This window comes from Ranitomeya imitator, chromosome 2 (assembly GCF_032444005.1).
Source record: "Ranitomeya imitator isolate aRanImi1 chromosome 2, aRanImi1.pri, whole genome shotgun sequence".
NCBI classification, from domain to species: Eukaryota; Metazoa; Chordata; class Amphibia; order Anura; family Dendrobatidae; genus Ranitomeya; species Ranitomeya imitator.
In genome coordinates this window covers 67,932,584-67,954,448 of record NC_091283.1, presented here as the reverse complement: position 1 = coordinate 67,954,448, position 21,865 = coordinate 67,932,584, and the positions used below count along the sequence as shown (strand labels likewise).

The 21,865-nt window shown below is 43.1% G+C and overlaps 1 protein-coding gene across 3 annotated transcripts in view; it reads right to left on the bottom strand.

Moving 5' to 3' along the window:
- Window positions 1-21,865, bottom strand: part of PLS3 (plastin 3) — a 110,823-nt gene that overhangs the window by 50,046 nt on the left and 38,912 nt on the right. For all 3 annotated transcript variants that reach the window (XM_069746911.1, XM_069746914.1, XM_069746913.1), the window contains 3 exons: window positions 19,987-20,034; window positions 17,757-17,842; window positions 10,414-10,577 (listed from right to left, as the gene is read on the bottom strand). In XM_069746911.1, coding sequence (XP_069603012.1) covers window positions 10,414-10,577; window positions 17,757-17,823 — 231 coding nt within the window. In that variant the 5' untranslated portion in view covers window positions 17,824-17,842; window positions 19,987-20,034. The remainder of the gene's footprint in view (window positions 1-10,413; window positions 10,578-17,756; window positions 17,843-19,986; window positions 20,035-21,865) is intronic.

The following is a 21,865-nucleotide window of genomic DNA, read 5'->3' as shown; positions in this document are numbered from 1 at the left end:
TTAAAAAGGACCCTCGGGGGGGATCGTGGTAAAAATACTCGGGTCTCCCATAGACTTACATTGGACTCGCTGTTCTGGCCGAGTACCCGAGTTTTCCAATTTGCTCGACCAGAGCACCCGAGCATTTTAGTGCTCGCCCATCACTAAAAGTTATATATAAACTTGTAATATTTATTTTTATTATACACCGCAAAATTAAAAATTACACACACCTCCCTCTTTCTTGGGTCTCCATGACAACGTCAGACTCTCAGTACTGCAGCCTCAGGCTTTGGGCCTGCAACTCTGAATCTGATCAATTATACCTCAGCTTATATTAACACATTATAAAATCTAATCTATTACATTGCCCTTTTTACGTCCAGGCTGTCCATGTACTACTTTATCCCGTCTCTCCGCTCACGGCACAAACTGCAAAGCAGAGAAGAAATCCATTGTGACACACACTTGTGAGGACAATGCTGCAGACAAACCCTCCATTCAGTCAGTGAATGTCTGAAGCAATTCTTCACATCACATGCAATATCTCATGCTCCGTGACAAACCTCACACACAAGTGCGTCAGACAATGCCACAGGTGTGTGGAAGCTAAAAATCGCAATGCATGCGATGAAACAAGGAGGACTTATTTCCTACAGCACATGCATCGTCCTAAAGAAACATCTCGTTTTGTGTTGACAGCTCCTCTGATCACCAATTTGTCTCTATGGTAACGGCCTACAATGTCTGCATAGACTAATCCAGCTGTCATATCGTGCATCTCTCCCCTATTCATCCATCAACTACAATATAGCAAGACATTGGGAGTAGATGGAAGGAAACATGAGAGCAGGATCAGGCTACACAGGTTTGTTTGTAGTCTGTTATGGAGTGCGAAGAGGAGACGGACACAAAATGAAGACAAGGTTAATTTAGGAACTTTGCAATGTGGCTCAAATCAAAATACAGTGGCAAATGTGGACGGTCTAAAATGATAGTTTATTAATTGCCCAACTAACAATCCTATAATGTCAAAATTGCTCACGTAGCAGTGGTCAAACAATAAGCCACAGGGCTGGGAATCTGCGGCAACACAAAGCAGGTACAGATCCGAGGTAACACGTAATCTGACAGCAGGGCCAACAGGATACAGGCAGCCATGACGGTTAGGCTGGGTTCACACTGCGTTAGTGTGACCTGTTAAACGGACTACGTTACACCGCGGCATAACGCGGTGTAACGTAGTCAGTTAACGCTGCCATTACTTCCTACGGCGGACGCATTGCTAGCGCACGCCCACAATGGGCGTGTAATAGCGATGCGCCATCATTGAGTGACGGACCCGGGACGCAGGCTGCAGCGTTTCCGGGTCAGTCACTGCTAGCGCAGATGGAGCTAGCAGATGCTCCATCTGCGCTAGCGCTGTGCCAACGTCGGCACTTGCGTTAGCGCAGTCCGTTTAACGTATGTGTTGAACGGACTGCACTAATGCAGTGTGAACCTAGCCTTAAGGTACAGTCACACTAAGCGACGCTGCAGCAATACAGACAACGATGTCGATCGCTGCAGCGTCGCTGTTTGGTCGCTGGAGAGCTTTCACACAGACAGCTCTCCAGCGACCAACAATCCTGAAGTCCCCGGGTAACCATCGGGTTACTAAGCGTAAATGTAAAAAAACAAACTACATACTTACATTCCCGGTGTCTGGTCATGTCCCTCGCCTTCAGCTTCCCACACTGACTGAGCGCTGGCCGTAAAGTACAGCGGTGACGTCACCGCTGTGCTTTACGGCTGGCCGGCGCTCACCAGTCAGTGCGGGAAGCTGACGGCGAGGGACCTGACCAGACACCGGAATGTAAGTATGTAGTGTTTGTTTTTTTACATTTACAACGGTAACCAGGGTAAACATCGGGTTACTAAGCGCAGCAGGGGCCTGATCGTTGGTCGCCGACACACAACGATTTCGTTAACGATATCGTTGCTACGTCACAAAAAGCAACGATATCGTTAACATTAGGATAGGGATTGTTTTTTTTTTTTAGAGTCCTAATATTTTATATAGTTCCATTATGTAGAAAAGCATCCTGAATAAAAACGTTCACCGAAAAAAAGAATAGTCCTGTGCCCAGTGTTTATTACATACTGGTATATTATTATTACAGGCCGTGACAAGTTCACTGTATATGGCTTTATGTGATGTTGCCAACAGGAATGGCAGCAAACGTTTAATTAAAGTTATGCAAGAAGACGCTCTTCCTCCACACCCAGAAGTCCTCTGTACTGGGTTATCATATGGGGTTCAAAAGGTAAAAAAAAAAAAAAAAGGTCAGGTGTAATTGAGCAAGGAGTCAAAAGTCTCAAACGTTCAAAAGTTTTCATGAATATTCTAACTTGAAGGGAACAGGTCACGTTGGGCATGCTGTCTATTCTACAGGCATTCATTTTAGAAGGCAAGAAGAGCTGATATATTGCATTGTGGGAAAACTTTCAATACAACTTTATTTTCGTCCTTTAAATATTTGGGGTCCGCCGGGTGGTCCTGCTTATAGCGCATGCTGTCTACCAGTAAGTGACTCCACCCACAAATATGTCGATCAACTCAAAATCCTGCTCTATAGTATCAACCGGAGGGGGGAAAAAAAAAAATATAATATAATATATATATCATAAACAGAGTCGGTCGGTCATATGTATTTCTAAGTACTGTACATGGGCTACTTTTGTATCTTGTTTTAAATGGCTATTTTTTTATACAGCATTTTAATACAGTAGTCCAGGATTACATTGACCTTTATAAAAGGTTTTTTTTTTTTTGTTAAGGATCTTTTGGAGAAGAAACTGATGGAAACCCCCAAATTCACCTCAAACTTGGAAGTTTCTGCTACAAACACTCAGAAAAAAAAACAATGACCATACCTTAAGATTGAAGGAATATGTAGAATGCTTTCCGACTTTTTCAGCTTGGCACAATAGGTATAAAAATGATTCATGTTTACCTGGCACTATCTGGGAATCTGACAGACATAATGTGATTTTAAGAAGGTTAAGTGAAACAATTATTTAAATTTGAGGTTATACCTACATATAACTGAATGGTAGAGACACAGAATGTGCAACGCTAAGGGGTATGTTCACATGCAGCACATTTGTACCAGAAAATGTATTTACCAGTCAGCGTCGGACTGGAGTACCTTGGGCCCACCAGAGAAAAATCATTCTTGGGGCCCACCATGCAGTTTAAAAATACCACCCAGGATAGATCCTATATACCACACCACACAGAAGAGCTGACAGATCCTCTATATCCTACACCACACAGGAGAGCTGACAGATCCTCTATATACTACACCAGACAGGAGAGCCGACAGATCCTCTATATACTACACCACAAGGGAGAGCTGACAGATCCTCTATATACTACACCACACAGGAGAGCTGACAGATCCTCTGTATACTACACCACACAGGAGAGCTGACAGATCCTCTATATACTACACCACACAGGAGAGCTGACAGATCCTCTATATACTACACCACACAGGAGAGCTGACAGATCCTCTGTATACTACACCACACAGGAGAGGGGGCAGATCCTCTATATCCTACACCACACAGGAGAGCTGACAGATCCTCTATATACTACACCACACACGAGAGCTGACAGATCCTCTATGTACTACACCACACAGGAGAGCTGACAGATCCTCTATATCCTACACCACACAGGAGAGCTGACAGATCCTCTATATACTACACCACACACGAGAGCTGACAGATCCTCTATATACTACACCACACAGGAGAGCTGACAGATCCTCTATATACTACACCACACACGAGAGCTGACAGATCCTCTGTATACTACACCACACAGGAGAGCTGACAGATCCTCTGTATACTACACCACACAGGAGAGGGGACAGATCCTCTATATACTACACCACACAGGAGAGCTGACAGATCCTCTGTATACTACACCACACAGGAGAGGGGACAGATCCTCTGTATACTACACCACACAGGAGAGCTGACAGATCCTCTATATACTACACCACACGGGAGAGCTGACAGATCCTCTGTATACTACACCACACAGGAGAGCTGACAGATCCTCTATATCCTACACCACACAGGAGAGCTGACAGATCCTCTATATCCTACACCACACAGGAGAGCTGACAGATCCTCTGTATACTACACCACACAGGAGAGCTGACAGATCCTCTATATCCTACACCACACAGGAGAGCTGACAGATCCTCTATATACTACACCACACACGAGAGCTGACAGATCCTCTGTATACTACACCACACAGGAGAGGGGGCAGATCCTCTATGTACTACACCACACAGGAGAGCTGACAGATCCTCTATGTACTACACCACACAGGAGAGCTGACAGATCCTCTGTATACTACACCACACAGGAGAGGGGACAGATCCTCTGTATACTACACCACACAGGAGAGGGGACAGATCCTCTATATACTACACCACACGGGAGAGCTGACAGATCCTCTATATACTACACCACACAGGAGAGCTGACAGATCCTCTATATACTACACCACACAGGAGAGGGGATAGATCCTCTATATCCTACACCACACAGGAGAGCTGACAGATCCTCTGTATACTACACCACACAGGAGAGCTGACAGATCCTCTATATACTACACCACACAGGAGAGCTGACAGATCCTCTGTATACTACACCACACAGGAGAGGGGATAGATCCTCTATATACTGCACCACACAGGAGAGCAGTAATGTAGGTCCAGTGTGTGTAGTAAAATACTTACCGTATATACTCTAGTATAAGCCGAGATTTTCAGCCCAAAATTTTGGGCTGAAAGTGCCCCTCTCGGCTTATACTCGAGTCACGGTGGGCGGCAGGGTCGGCGGGTGAGGGGGAGAGGGGGAGAGGGCACTGAGGCATAGTTACCTAGTCCCGGCGGTCCTGACGCTCCCCCTGCCCATCCCACGGTCTTCGTTGCTGCAGTTCTTCTCTTCAGCGGTCACGTGGGACCACTCATTAGAGAAATGAATACGCGGCTCCACCTCCCATAGGGGTGGAGCCACATTCATTTCTCTCATCAGCGGTAACGGTGACCGCTGATAGAGGAAGAGCCTGTGGCACCGAAGACAGTGTGACAGGCAGAGGGAGCGGGACGCCGGGAGCAGGTAAGTATGTCATATTCACCTGTCCCCGTTCCACCCGCCGGGCGCCGCTCCATCTTCCCGGCGTCTCTCCGCTCTGACTGTAGGTCAGAGGGCGCGATGCTGCATATAGTGTGCACAGCGCCCTCTGCCTGATCAGTCAGTGCGGAGAGACGCCGGGACGGGACGCTGAGGAGCTGCAAGCAAGAAAGGGGAGTATGGAGTTTTTTTTTTTTTTATTGCAGCAGCAGCAGCAATGGCACAGCTTTCTATGGGGCAATACTGAACGGCGCAGAGCACTATATGGCAGCTATGGGGCAATAATAAACGGTGCAGAGCACCATATGGCAGCTATGGGGCAATATTGAACGGTGCAGAGCACTATATGGCAGCTATGGGGCAATACTGAACGGTGCAGAGCACTATATGGCACAGCTTTATATGGCACATCTATGGGGCAATAATGAACGGTGCAGAGCACTATATGGCACAGCTTTATATGGCACATCTATGGGGCAATAATGAACAGTATGCAGCATTATATATGGCACAGCTTTATATGGAGCATCTTATGGGGCAATAATGAACGGTATGGAGCATCTATTTTTATTTTTGAAATTCACCGGTAGCTGCATTTCCTACCCTAGGCTTATACTCGAGTCAATAAGTTTTCCCAGTTTTTTGTGGCAAAATTAGGGGGGTCGGCTTATACTCGGGTCGGCTTATACTCGAGTATATACGGTACCGGTGGCCATATTCCACTGCAATGAAGACACAAGCAACGACACAGCGGCAGAAGACGGCGACTACTGCGTATTTTATTACACACAGGGAAGCTTTCTGTAGGGGGCGAGACATTGTTTTTATTAGTACGATTTTGGGATATATGTAATGTTTTCATCATTTGTTATAGCTTTTTTTGTGGAATTGTGGCAAACAGAAAAAAGGACATTTGGCATTTGTTTCTTTTTACGGTGTTTTCTGATTAAGTTAATTGTTTTGATAGTTTGATAGTTTGATCGATCGGACTTTTCTGAACCCAGCAATACCAAATATTTGTTTTTTATTTTTAAAATATATTTATTTTCAATGGGATAAAAAGGCTGATTTGAACTTTTAGGATTTTTTTAATTTTCTTTTTACCTTTCACTGGTACAGTTAGCCCCCTTAGGCTATGTGCACACGTTGCGGATTCTCTGCGGATCCGCAGCATTTTATGCGGTGCAGAAACGCTGCAGACCCGCAATTGATTTATAGTACAATGTAAATCAATGAGAAAAAAAAATGCTGTGCACACTTTGCGGAAAATCCGCTGCAGAAACGCTGCGGTTTAAAAGAAGTAGCATGTCACTTTTTTGTGAACCTGCAGCGTTTTTGTACCCATTCCGTTATAGAAAACCACAGGGGTAAAAACCGCAGCAAATCCGCAAGAAAACCACAGCAAAAACGCACAAAAACGCTGCGGAACCGCACAAAAAAATGCGACAAATCCGCAGGTGTGTTTTCTGCCAGGAGAGGCAGAATCCGCACCAGAAATTCCTAAGGCTAATCCGTAACATGTGCACATAGCCTAAGAAAACATGAAGATGCGATCATCTGATCACATGTGCTATTATATACAGTGATGCCACAGCATCCCTGCAATAGAAGAAATTATGGTCTCCTTTAAAGGGAACCTGTCACCCCATTTTTTCAGATTGAGATAAAAATACCGTTAAATAGGGCCTGAGCTGTGCGTTACAATAGTGTATTTTTTGTCCCCTGATTCCCCACCTATGCTGCTGAAATACCTTACCAAAGTCGCCGTTTTCGCCTGTCAATCAGGCTGGTCTGGTCATATGGGCGTGCTGACATCGCTGTTTCTTCCCCCAGATCTTGCATATCTTTCCGTTGGTGGCGTAGTGGTTTGCACATGCCCAACTGCTGAATCCACTGCGCAGGTGAAGAAAAAACACGCGATCGGCGCTATTTCCCTGGTGATCGGTGGGGGCGGCCATCGTAATGAGGCCGCACGTGCGCAGATAGAGTGCTCTGCTGCCCGGGGCTTCAGGAAAATGGCCGCGGGATGCCACGCGTGCGCAGATGGAGATCGCGGCGGCCATTTTCCTGAAGCCGAGTTCGCATCAGTGGATTCAGCAGTTGGGCATGCGCAAACCACTACGCCACCAACGGAAAGATATGCAAGATCTGGGGGAAGAAACAGCGATGTCACCACGTCCATATGACCAGACCAGCCTGATTGACAGGCGAAAACGGCGACTTTGGTAAGGTATTTCAGCAGCATAGGTGGGGAATCAGGGGACAAAAAATACACAATTGTAACGCACAGCTCAGGCCCTATTTAACAGTATTTTTATCTCAATCTGAAAAAACGGGGTGACAGGTTCCCTTTAAAGCTCGGCTACAGGAAGAAGACCCCTGGCTGTCATTAAAACCCATCGGCGACCCACGATCACCTCATGGGCACCAATGGGTGAGAGAATGATACGCACGCATGCTGGCATGTGTTATATGCTGCAGTCAGAGATTGACACTGGCATTTAACACGCGCCATACATGTAAGGCAGATGTCGTAAAGGTGTTAATCACCTGAGGACCCCCTTCACCACTGTGTCACCCAATATCCTATGGGCCCCCTCCCCCACTGTTTCACCTCTATTTTTCTGTGGCCCCCTCCCCCACTATTTCACCTCTAATTTCCTATGGGCCTGCTCAGAGAGTGAAAGGGGAGCCACAGTATGGCTGTGCGGATTTTGCTGCGTTTCCGCAGCTGCGGGTCAGCAGGAGTTTCCCATGCATTTACAGTACCATGTAAACCTATGGGAAACAGAAAACGCTGTGCCCATGATGCGGAAAAAAACGTGCAGAAACGCAGCGGTTTACATTCCGCAGCATGTCACTTCTTTCTGCGTTTTCCGCAGCGGTTTTACAACTGCCCGTATGGAAAACCGCAGTTGTAAAACCGCAGTGGAAAACACAGAAAAACCGCGGTAAATCCGCGATAAATCCGCAGCGGTCTTCCACTGCGGTTTTATCGAATCCGCTGCAGAAAAATCCGCAGTGGACCCAGAATGCGTGTGCACATACCCTAAAATAGAGGTGGTTGACACAATAGGGGAGGGGGCCCACAAGAATTAGAATATCACTGTGGGCCCCCACCCGTGTCACCTATAGGATGCATGGGGCCCCCTCCCCTAACTGCCTCTGTGGCTGGAGATCTACTCAGGGTGCCGGCATCATAGAGTTATTTACTTACAGTCACACTGACTGCAGCCATCAGACTCCCTCTGCTCCACTGCTGCTTGGGTAGGACTGCTGACCAATCACAGCACAGCTCCTTGCCTGAGCTGTGCTGTGAGCTCACACAAAGAAAACTAACGCTGATTGGCTGAATTGCAGCCAATCAGCGTTTACACTGCTGCCCAGGGCTTTGTGGATTGTGGAAGAGGAGCAGAGATCATACCCAGCACAGGAAACAGGTGACTGCGGGTCAGCTGTGTGTGCTGTCTGCTCTCAGCCTCACAGTCAGCTGTTCCCCTGACTGTGCTGGCTGAAGTAAGGGTCGTCACTCTGCACACACACACACCGCTCTCCTGGCAGAGGAATGGCAGCGGCAGCAGGTGATGTGAAGGAGCTGCTCCTGCACTTCCCATCACCTGTGCAGTCTGCCAGCCGATGCCGGCTATATAATAAAGTGCGCACTGCTGGTGCACCCTACGAGCATGCAGGGCAGGCACAAATGAGGGAGGCAAGAGCTGGGGGCGGGGCCCACCGGAGGATTCTCCGATGTCCCGGTGCCCCAGTCCGACCCCGATACCAGTAATTAAATATAGTCTTTAAAGGATTGTTTTGTTAATATTACAATTCAGCTGAAACAGCCATATTTTGTGCCATCAACAAACAAAAGTTCAGCGCTCCAATACCATTGAATGTGAAGTCCGCTAGCTCCCAGCTTCCTGCTCGACATCCAACACAACCTAAAATTCCAGCTCAGCCAATCAGGTCACAGTGGGAACAGTGATCGTCAAAGCGGATATTTTTTGAATATCAAGATGGGACCAAAAAGGAGACAGACTACTGGGAACCAGGAAAGCTGCTAGGGGATCAGCAAGGGTATTTATTTTTTTAAAGTTTAAAAAAAAAAAAAAATTATATATACACACACATCTCATTTGCGTACAAATTCCGTGTGATTTAATATTATTTGTCATTTTACCCTGCAGGAAGGTATGTGACCTCTATTCAGCCAAGTCTGGAGTGGTACGAGAAGACTGTATATTAGACGGGTCTACTGCTAACATGATCTTTGGGTTCCCCAGATATAGAGATTAGCATGCTTAAGTTGATTAAGCAACATAAGTAAAAAGCAGTAAAAATATCTGACTTGTATATCACTGACCCAACACAAAGGATGGCGAGCGCTTACTGGTGTCTACTATGAACGCATTATTTGGCTTTTGGCATTGTGTGAATAAAAAGAGTTAAAACTTTGTAAGAACACTTCCCAGCTGTAACCCAAACTCTTGGCCATAAGACAGATCTCCTGCAAGGTTTACTAACCCAGAAAATAAACTCAAGAAAGTACTAGAAGATTACAGGAGTGCCAACACATGTCAATGGTAAACACAACATATAAGAATAATAATAAACATTCCCAGACACTAGATCAGCTCAGGAAACACACGGGTCAACATTCACTAAGCAGTTTACACAAGTTTGGGTGTTAATAGTGTATAAGAAAAAAAAAATAAAAGATTATAAATTTGACACCTTCTGCAATGCTCGTCAATTTTTAAAAAGCATGAGTAGAATGGGCACAGTCTCCAAGACATAAAAAAAAAAAAAAAAAATCTACTGTTGGATACTTAAAGAAAAAATGGCCACATCATATTTAACAGTTTAGTTACCTTATAAACCTTGATTATTTCTACTTTAATTGCCTCCAGATTAGTGGTGGAAATTTGGAATAAACTTTTTTTTCTTTTTTTTTTTTTTTTTTTTTTTAAAGACAGAAATGTGACAACTTTCTAGAGGCATGTACCATCCTACTCCAGTAAATCCTTGGGGTCCCTGCTGTGGGGGGAGATCAGGATTGTGTGTCAGCTGCACACACACAACCAAACACTTTAGGAATAACAGCAAGTTCTCCTTCCTCTTACGCTGCATTTTCCGGCTATTTATCTGGTCAAATACAATGCTCTGTTTTCTGGCAAATCTTTGAAACAGAAGGAAGGACAGCAGGCTACAACGTATTCAATCGGTCATACTCACAAAAACAAACTCTTCAAAGCCAATCTTCCCATCTTTATTCTTATCGCCCTCGTTCATCAGCTTCTGGACGATCTCTCGCACCTTGTATCCGGGAAGAGGAAGGTTGGCTTCTTTAAATAGATCCTGGAGCTCATAATCGGATATGTATCCACTGTGATCCAAATCTACAGCCGGAACAAGCAAAAAAGTATGAGAAAATTATGACATAAGAAAAAAAAAAACAAAACAAAAAAAACCTGAATAAATCTAGCACTAAGGACCTCGCCATCAGCCAGACGAGCTCATGAATTTTGCGGCATGATACATTTTCATCTTGGGGTCACGATTTTTTTAATGTACCCATAACTTGCATTGCCAATTTTGATCCCACACTCGGACAGGTCTCCGATAGTTTTTCACGGACATGTGCACTGCCCATCAAAGTATCGTAGGCACGAGTGTCATCTGTGAAATCCATGAATAGCATGAGAAAGTTAGTCGTGTGCACGAGCCCCAAGAAAAAAAGTCAAAGTGCCACCTAGTAGACATCGCTACAAGTGAAGAGCGAACGTGCTGTGATAAGGTGCTCGGGTGTTAATCGAGAGTCTACCACGTGCTCGAATAATATGTTTGTGTCCCCGCGGCTAAAAGCACTCTGATGAAAATGTGTTTAGCATAAGCAGACCAACTTGGATGGAGGGATAACGGTGGTCTGCACCTTGATGTTGGCCATAGGATGAGGTTACCTAGAAATCAGTTAGTGAGCCTCTACTGGGGTTGTAACTCTCAACATGAGCTGAACATTCATGTGATCATAAATCAGGCGAGAAGTACTGTAGAAGATACATGAACGGTCAGAATTAACTCAGAGATTCTTAGCCAACTCATTCCACAGCCAGCAATAGAAAATGCAACAAAGGCTACAGAAGACAAACTGTTTAACATTGTTAATACAAAAATTACTTTCAGCATTAAATTCATATATTTAAATAAAAATAATTTCCCCAAAAAGTGTTCATATAAAAGAGGGACTGCTCCCAGAAGACAATTCCTTGGAGCCTAAACACAAGTATTGTTGAGTAGTCACTTGGATGGATCTTCAAGTACAGAAGCGATTCATTTTAAGTATCAAATCCACAGAACACAAATTACAATTTATAAAAACGCATTCGTATTTTCAGTAGATACAATGATGCGCAATAAGAGCCTACTACGGGAAGTCATTGGATATTTTTCCCTCTACATTGACGTATGACAAAATAACCTTTTCTCTCCATTGGGCAAATACAACTACATGGATAAGCATGGGATGTGTGACCTACATAGAAGCTAAAAGTACACTGAAAGAATTAGGTGAATATACATTTCCCTAATGCACCAAAATTGCTCCTGACAAAAGTATTTTTTTGGTATGCTTTCAAAAAAAAAAAAAAAAAAAAATCAAGAAAAGGTGCCCATTCCTGAATATACACAGACAATTAATAATTATAGACAAGACTAAACTATCTGAAATCTGTAAGAAAAGAAAAAAAGGCACCAAGAAAGTTTGTTTATACCAAAAATCTCCAGTATTCAGTAACTAAATACTGCCCGAGACCTCGGAGGGTTTACACTGGGTCACTCATGTACCTTCCTGAATGCAAACACATGTTCTTCGTCTGGAAAAATATTTTCCTTTTCCATTTCAGCAGAAGGAGAAAAAAAAAAAAAAAAATAAGGCCCCGGGGTCATTCTCAGTTACGAAACGTTTGGCACTGCACTCCATGCCCGTCTAGAACACAGGGTTAAAAGTCAAACTGGGCAGAAAGGCACCATTACAGGTGGTAGGAGAGGAAAACTGCGCCATGACTTGGCTTCCTGAAAATATGGACTCGAAATAGCCTGAAAACAACAGGATGTGAGAAAAAGTTCCAGAAAAAGAAGTTCCTCCAGCACCTGATTCAGCAATGTGCGAGATACATTATGTAAGGAAATATTATCACCAAAGTCCAGTAATGGATTTTCCAGGGATGGAGTCACCAGTCCTACTAATAACTTCACTGTATTGTTATTTCGCTTAGGTAATGTTCTCATTAAAGCTCTGGATGTTCATCCTGCCGCGAACACTTGACACATTAAACATTTATGGTCTCAGACGGCGCTATTCTATTGGCTGCAAATACATAAATAATGCAAAAGAAACTCTTAAAAAAAAGGCAATAGTCCCCCATAGAACACATCCTCCGGATTACAGAACTGGTAATGATCATCATCAGTGAGCACATGGTGAATGGGTTGTCTACAGTGTATGGGCTAACCCATTTTCATACACAATTTGGGAATTTTTACTTAATAGTCAAGGTTCTTTATTAAAATCCCAATTTTCTGAGTGAAAAGTGGTTACAAAGAGCGTCTCTAGCTTTGGAGAACCAGTCCTGACTTGAATCACTGACAAAACACATTGATGTAACGAGAACCGGTCACTTTGCCAGAAATATGGAATATTTTTACTTTGCGTAAATGCGGCTATAAGCAGGTTGTGGGATGCAGTAACAGTAGGCAGACCAAGGGTTAACAAGGGGTTTAATAAACAGTTACTTCTCGCAGGGAGATAGGTATAACCTTGCTCCTTGTGTACATAATACAGAGAGAACTAATAGGGGGGGGAAGGTTTAACGAACAGGAGAGAACACAAATAATACTCAACACTTTGGGCATCAGCCACGGGTGTGCTCCTGCCCATGACTGAGGAAGTTTAGATTACGTGACAAAAAAAAAAAAAAAAGGGATCTGTCACAGTTCTGTGAAAACAATGGGCGAAACTTCCCTGGCCTTAACGGTGTCCTCATGTGTTCCTGATGATGGCGGTGTCCTCTGGTAGTCCCGGCGGTGGCGGTGATAGTCTGTGGTATTGTCAGGGGCACAGACACCAACTGATGAAGTGAGGAAGGAGGAATAGTCTCTTCTCAGCGGTGAGAGTCCCTGTCCCGACACTCTTTAATGGCTTAACTAAAGGTTTCAATACTAGAATTCTGGCATAATTAATTTGAAAAGTAGAAAAATTTTAGTACAACTAGTTTTTGTGACTTTTGGCGCTCTCACACCATTATGTGTCCAGATCTAACAAAGTTGGGCTGGGGCTTTGTAACATTCGATACTGGAGTAAGATTTGTGGTGAGGAGCGCACACACACGTCAGATAAGCCTCTGGCTCCAGCACACCCACCAATCAAAAACGATGGTCTTAATGAAATCAGGGCCACACTAATTGTCAAATTTTTTTTTAGCAATCTTTATGTTATCAAAAGCAGCATCTCTATACACAGCTGATAACTCAGGATCCACCTATCACAATAAGTGATGACCCAGCTCCTCCATTTATAATGAAGGTTGCACATGGTCGTTACATGCTTCCATACAAAAAGCTAGGATGGGGGGGGGGGGAAGAGGGGTGTCAGTTTATTGCTGATAATTAACATGTGAATCTCCTAAAACAGGAAGTTAGAGTTTAAAAAAAGCCTCAGTGTTCAGTGTAACAATTGCAAAATGTATAATTTATATTTTTAATAATATGAATGCGATATGGGTGGGGGGGTAAACTAATTAAACAATAGGTCATTTTGTGATGACACATTCCCTTTAAAGCTAATAAACTCTAGAAGATGCCACATGGATCAGAAGTATTATTTCTGCAGCCGCATACCGCGAGCCGTTCCCCTCAGTCATTCTTGGAACACTCCTGTTTCACAGAGGCATTGTGCCATTTTGTGGATTGCTAACAGATCGCTTTAGCGCGGATCCAGATGGCAGGAACTGAACAGAAGCACTTGGACGATCACTGACATTCTTCATCGTTCAGGTATCATTACAATATAGTGTTATCCTGCCTGACCCCTGAAAAGTGGGAACCAAGGACATCAGTATGCCTGAGGGTAGATGTGGGAAGCAGACTTATTGGTTTAATACTTTATATATAGTTTCCTCAATTAATACTGCCAAGAAAAGACAAAAATGGTCTTAACATATGCAACGTTTTCAGTCGTTTGAGTATTTGGCTTGGATACGCTTTAATGGTTTGCCTGGTTAAGAAGATCCCAGTTTATGGTTTACTAGATTGTGGCCCGATTCTAACGCATCGGGTATTCTAGAGTATGTATGTCCCCGTAGTATATGGACAATGATGATTCCAGAATTCGCGGCAGACTGTGCCCGTCGCTGATTGGTCGAGGCAACCTTTATGACATCATCGTCGCCATGGCAACCATTATGACATCTACGTCGATACTGTGCCCGTCGCTGAATCAGACGCGGGATGTCTACGTCCTTTATGACATTGTCACTGTGCCCGTCGTTGATTGGTCGAGGCCTGGCGGCCTCGACCAATCAGAGACGCGGGATTTCCAGGACAGACAGAAAGACAGACAGGCGGAAAAACCCTTAGACAATTATTTATGGTTTATGATCTCAGATCTCTTGGTCTGGAGGACATGGAGCATTGGTAGACTACATGGACAACTCATTAAGTTTGATGAGAATTGTGTAATACTTCGATTGTCCTGTAGTGGCGTTGCAGGAGAACCATATTGTTACAATCAAATTAACAGCTGTTGGGGTAATTAGCTATAGTCCTGGAAGCCATCTATCAAAAAAAAAAAAAAAAAAAACTAGGTCCACCACAAAGTTGGTGGTGGTTAAAAAGGAGGTGGACAAGAACCCGACCAGAAATGGAATTTTTTGTATTGATTTATGACAAATTAAATCAAAGTGTAACTTCTGTAAAAAGGAAAATTTTTAATGGATCACAGTGAACATTAGCCAGAGTTCTGCTAGAACTATTAAATTAGCCTTCTGCCAAGACGAGACTCCAAGTGTGTTCTGGTGCCACGATATGACTGATTCTCGCTGTTTCTCATTCCTTCCAGAGTCAGTTCCTGCTTTGCCACAGACCAAGAACCGACTTGCATGTGTTTTCATTTATGTTGTGTTCGTCTCACGTTACACCCTTACTTTGTCTGAGGACAATGGAGGCAGCCTAAATAACGATTGTGCCGCAAATGAACTTCCTATGCACAAGCAACACTATGATCGTTCACCGACTTTATACACAGGAAATGACAGGATTGTTACCGAGTGACTCACCCGAAAGGACAGATCTGTAGAAACTTGCTCAAAATAGAAATTATGGTCATATAAAAAAGTAGAGAAGGCAACAAAGCTACCAACTGTTATGTCTCAAAAAGGGAAATTAAAATGTGATATTTTCCATACAAGGTAAAAAAAAATGGTTAGGGCAACGTAATGGGGAAAAGGCCACCTTACCATTACATCATTACAAAACATTGCATAACCAGTATGGACTTTAGATCCTCGTCCCGTACAGTTAGAACATTTTTCTCAGATCCCCTGCACACAAGTCCGGCATTTTGTTGTTGTTCCCATTTGGAATTTGTGCTTAACTGAAACCCCAGAAGTAGCCCGAATGAGGAACTCATGTCATGGTTTATGAAGGAATCATTCCCACCTGTCCAGTACATCCATTTGTTGCACCAGAAACAATTTGGCACCAGCCCAGAAGCCTAATCACCATGTTCTATGTAATGTTGGAATCTGCCCCCAAAACACTACCTGGTAGTGAGCGGGTGAAAAACACTGATTGCAATTAACGCGTTTTATGCATCAGTTTTAATCCGGTTGAGTTGCATCAGTTTAAAAAACAAATGAATACAAAAAATAATCCAAAGATTAAAGGATATTAGAGCTTTTTTTTTTCTGATTAAATACTTTATTGTAAAGCATAAAAAAAAAAATTACAATCTGGGTACATCCAAGTAATATTCCATGTTTCCTACGCATTTCAGACTAAACCAAGTTCTCATTGATTACTCTTTGGCCACATTGGGCAGGAGCAGCATTTCCATTCCAAAGATCCTCATTAACCTTGATTAGGGTGATCTTGTTTATACATGTATACGATTTTAAAAAAATAAAAATAAAAAATAATGAGCTTGATGGAAGGGTATATGTGGACCCAGCTTCAGTAGTTGCCCAAAACCAGTAGTGGACCTTCGATAACAAAAATCAAGCTGGCACAGGCTAACCTTTGGAGTGGCATCTAAGGGATTTATCCGAGTACATCTCGTACATTTTTCTTTTGTGGCATCGTATGCCAAAGGATACATGGAATGAAAGTACACGGGACAAAAGTCAGATGTCAACCTGGTCAGATTGCATCAGTACTAGGAGGCAGACAACAGACATATCTATAGTCAAAAGGTTTAGATCAGAGGTCAGCAGCCAAAAGGACCATGAACTGGGAACAAAGGTATGAGAAACAAGAATAACCAAGCTTTAATCAGGGGTAGACTTAGGCACAAGGCAGGAAGACACTGAGGCAGAACACTTTAGGAAAAGTTAGACTTAAAGATCCCTGAAGAATGATGTCATCAGCAAGAGACTAGTTGCCATAACACAATGCAGGCGAGAGACACTTCATTCAAAAGACACAGGTCAAATAAAAGTGATCAGTAGAGCTTACACATGCAAACCGTGTCAAAAATAAAAGTACTTCTACATACAGTAGTCCATAGGTCTACAGTACACTCGCTTATACATACAACATTAGTAGGGGGGCTTAACTGATGAAGAACCATAAAACCAGCAAAACGAGCTGTGGACCAGTTCGTAGCTCTTCCATTACGTGATATGGAGATAGGACACATCATTAAAGGCTTAGGATCAACTTTCCTAAACGTATCCAAATTTGAACCTTTATTAGCATCAGTTTATCCAGTGCAAGTTGCTGGAGGAACATGCGATACCGCACCTAAAACTACGAATGCAATGTAGAATAAGTGGTTACTAGTGGTACGCGAATGTGCTTGGATAAGGTGTTATCTCAGCATGCTCAGGTGTTAACCAAGTATCTTCGGTGAGCTTGAATAAATATCCCTGCGGCTGTTCGACAGCTGCAACGTATGCAGGGATTGCCTGTTAGGATATCCCATCACGTGTTTTGGCTGTCCAACCGCCAGGAAACATGCAGCCGCAGGGACTTTAACATATTATTTGAGCATGCCAAAGTCACTTTGCTAGCACCCGAGAGCGCCAACACTTTATCCGAGCACGGTCGCTCCTCACTAGTAGTTATTAGTAACAGCTAAGATCAGACAAAGTGAACAGAGATGGGCAGACTAGAAGATTACATAGTGCCATGCCTTCTTCTGGCTTAGGCGCTCAGTGTAACAGATCGTTCCTTTGAGGAATGTTATCAGACGTGAGGAGCATTTCTCATTCACACGAGTGGCAAGTCAACAAATGCTGCACCAAGAAACAGAACACTTCACCAACCATAAAAAGAAAAGATAACCGGGACTCCCGACAACTCACCAACTTTAGCAAATGCTTCCCTTAAATCCTCCAGTTCATCTTTGCAGATCTGAGTCGTGTGTGCCATTGTTGGCGGCTGCAGTCACCTACAAGAGAAAATAAACTCAGTATCTGCTATAAACTAAATATTATTGAATATTACTACCTTTTTTTGAGGTGTAATAGTCCGCCCTCCTCCATCCACACCACCCAATCTGAAGTGGCACAACTTCACCTACCGAGGAGCAAAAATTAGGCGGACAGACACATTACTCTACATTCCGAATACCAGGTCAGAGACATTGTCTCACATTGTGTGTCCTGTTCCCAGTATCCTTGGCACACAGACGATTTTGTGGGAGAAGGAAGAAGTCAGCCAGGAATTTTCAGGGAAAAGGTTGACACTTGTTGTTATGGTCATATAGAAAAGTGACAGCTACAACCAAGTCCGATTGCCTGCAGTGGTCATACGACCAGCAGGCTCAAACAGGAAGTGCAGAGACTGTCGGGCAATGTGGGCACTCGTAAGGCGGTTATACTGCATTAATAAACTTTCTGGGACAACCTCTTGAATTTCCACTGTGGTGTCGTTGCAGGGAGATTCAACACTGCAGTTTTAAATGCTCCTAATCATCATGGACAACCATTCCTAACAGCAGATATTTTGCAATAATTTTGCAGTGTTTATCAGCCATTGATCGTGCAATCTTGTTTCATTGGGTAAAATTATTTTTAAGCTTGCTTAAAAAAAAAATAAAAAAAAAAAAAAAATCAAATCATTCTCTGCAGCACATTGTCGTGTGTGAACAGGTCTCGTGCTGCAAAGAAGAATGATCTGCTAATCGCAACGAATGATCTTTACAGGTCATTCATTGTGAATAGTTTGGAATGTCTGCCAAATCGGCTATTAAACCACTGCCAAAGATCTACGAGGCGTCGGTCATGCAAGGCCTCCGGTAGGTTTGTGTAAACCAAGGGCGCACAATCTTATTTGGATCCAATAGCCACATTGTGAGCTTGAATCAATTGTAAAAGCCTCAGTATTACCATCTAATACATGCATCGTGAATTGAAAGTAGGTGATAAATATACAATTGTTGTTTTTTTTTGTTTGTTTTTTTTAGGGCTCACACCTACCGGGAAGATGGAGGTATCCTTATTAGTGATGAGCGAGTACTTGTTGTTCGGGTTTACCTGAGCACGCTCGGGTGATCTCCCAATATTTGTTAGTGTTCGGAGATTTAGTTTTCATCGCCTCAGCTGAATGATTTACAGTTACTAGCCAGGCTGAGTACATGTGGGGGTTGCCAGGGAATCCCCACATGTAATCAAGCTGCCTAGTAGCTGTAAATCATCCAGCTGCGGCGATGAAAACTAAATCTCCGAACACCAACAAATACTCGGAGATCACCCGACCGTGCTCAGGTAAACCCGAGCAACAAGTACACTCGCTCATCACTAATCCTTATGGGTTTAAAGTCAGCTCTATACATTGTAGCATGCGTTAGACTTTGAAACAGTTGAACGTTTCCCTTCGCTCATAAAATACACCAGACTATAGTTGCACACATACATGGCCACTCCACCTCATGTACTCACTTCTGTGCTATACGAGTCAGGACTCGAACATTCTGCCAAAATATAGCTGGCTCTGATGGTGTTGACCACTGGTCTTCATGACATGGAAAGCACAATGTGACCAGACACCATCATGTTTGTGACCAAATGGTTGTAGGCCGCACAGAAGGGCATTGGTGGCCCCCTAGACTGCAGGTCATTCGCTCCTGATGTCAACAGACCCTTGATGCCAGGTTTACACATAGGCAACAGCAGTTATCACTAGGTTTCCATGCTGGGGAACCCTGTGCTTATTGTCAAGGGAGACATTTAAGGCCGGGGTCACAATATGCAAGATCATGGGCTGCGACATACCAAAAACACTCTGCTGCAAGCGTTATCCAAGTGTCATGCTAATGTGATCCAATCCTCTTGCATGCGAGAATACAATCACAGGTGAGAAGGAGGAGAGCTTAAAACCTCGATCTTCTCCATTGCATGTCTCCGCATATATCGGATTGCATTCGGATGGCATCCAAATGCAGTCTGATGCTTTTGCCCGCACCAAAAATATGCTGCCAATCGCAGCCTGCAGCAATTGTTTTTGCTCATGCTGATTTGGAACCAAACTGCTACATACTTCCCATACAGATACAGCTTAAAATGAACTGTGATAATGTAAACAGTAACTTACTTGTGTGCAAGGTCTTATAAAAATGTTCCCTTTAGATTAGCTTCACACCTAGAGAAAAAAAAAAAAAGTGAAAATCCTGAACAGTTACTTTACGTACATTTTCAAAAAAAAAAATAAAAAATTATATATTTATTTACTGTAAAAGTCAGAAGGATAGTAAAACCTATGATTTACCGGTCAATCTGGAAATTCTCCGAGGCGGTCGGTAAAAGCTCAAAATGAAAAGTAAAATTGGACTTTTACCGGTGAAGTCTTGGTAAATGTTAACATTTCTCAGCAGTGTTGGTAAAAGTCAGAAATATCTGGTGTGAAGATGGAACATCTGACTTTAACCAAGCGCTGTTGGTAAATGTGCACATCTACCACGGCTTCTTGGTAAATGTATCCGTACAGCCAGTTATCCACTCGGATAACGGGTCTGGACGGATCTATCCGCTTATTCCTAGTCACAATTACAGAGTTACATAGTTTTGAAGTTGCATTATTCTTGTATTTGCTTTAATTTATCATTTTTGAGAAGTATTTTGCAACATAATTGTTTTCTATTTGCATTTTCCTATTTGTCTTTGTTCATTTGCATTTTGAAGAATAAAAATATTTCTAACGATTAAGGCCTTCATCAGAGTGGGAAATTGCGTTTAGTTAACTTTTACCACCATCATCTGCTGGTCAGAGTCAGAATTCTTTTACCAACACATGCTGGTAAATGTAAAGATTTACCAATTCGCCCAGGTAAAAGTCCAAAATCGTTAGTTTATATGGCATACATCTGACTTTTACCAACGCTGTTGAGAAATGTTAACATTTATCAAGACTTCACCGGTGAAAGTCCAATTTTACTTTTCACTTTGAGCCTTTACCGACGGCCTCTGTTAATGTCCAGATTGACCGGTAAATCCTAGGTTTTACCGTCCTTCTGACTTTTACAGTAACATATACATACAGTACAGACCAAAAGTTTGCACACCTTCTCATTTAAAGATTTTTCTGTATTTTCATGACTGAAAATTGTACATTCACACTGAAAGCATCAAAACATGAATTTACACATGTGGAATTATATACTTAACAAAAAAGTGTGAAAAAACTGAAAATATGTCTTATATTCTAGGTTCTTCAAAGTAGCCACCTTTTGCTTTGATGACTGCTTTGCACACTCTTGGCATTCTCTTGATGAGCTTCAAGAGATAGTCACCGGGAATGGTTTTTAATTCACAGGTGTGCCCTGTCAGGTTTAATAAGTGAGATTTCTTGCCTTATAAATGGGGTTGGGACCATCAGTTGTGTTGTGCAGAAGTCTGGGGGATACACAGCTGATAGTCCTACTGAATAGACTGTTAGAATTTGTATTATGGCAAGAAAAAAAGCAGCTAAGCAAAGAAAAACGAGTGGCCATCATTACTTTAAGAAATGAAGGTCAGTCAGTCCGAAAAACTGGGAAAACTTTGAAAGTGTCCCCAAGTGCAGTTGCAAAAACCATCAAGCGCTACAAAGAAACTGGCTCACATGAGGACCGCCCCAGGAAAGGAAGACCAAGAGTCACCTCTGCTTCTGAGGATAAGTATATCCGAGTCACCAGCCTCAGAAATCGCAGGTTAACAGCAGCTCAGATTAGAGACCAGGTCAATGTTGCGCAGAGTTCTAGCAGCAGACACATCTCTACAACAACTGTTAAGAGGAGACTTTCTGCAGCAGACCTTCATGGAAAAATAGCTGCTAGGAAACCACTGCTAAGGACAGGCAACAAGCAGAAGAGACTTGTTTGTGCTAAAGAACACAAGGAATGGACATTAAACCAGTGGAAATCTGTGCTTTGGTCTGATGAGTCCAAATTTGAGATCTTTGGTTCTAACAACCGTGTCTTTGTGCGACGCAGAAA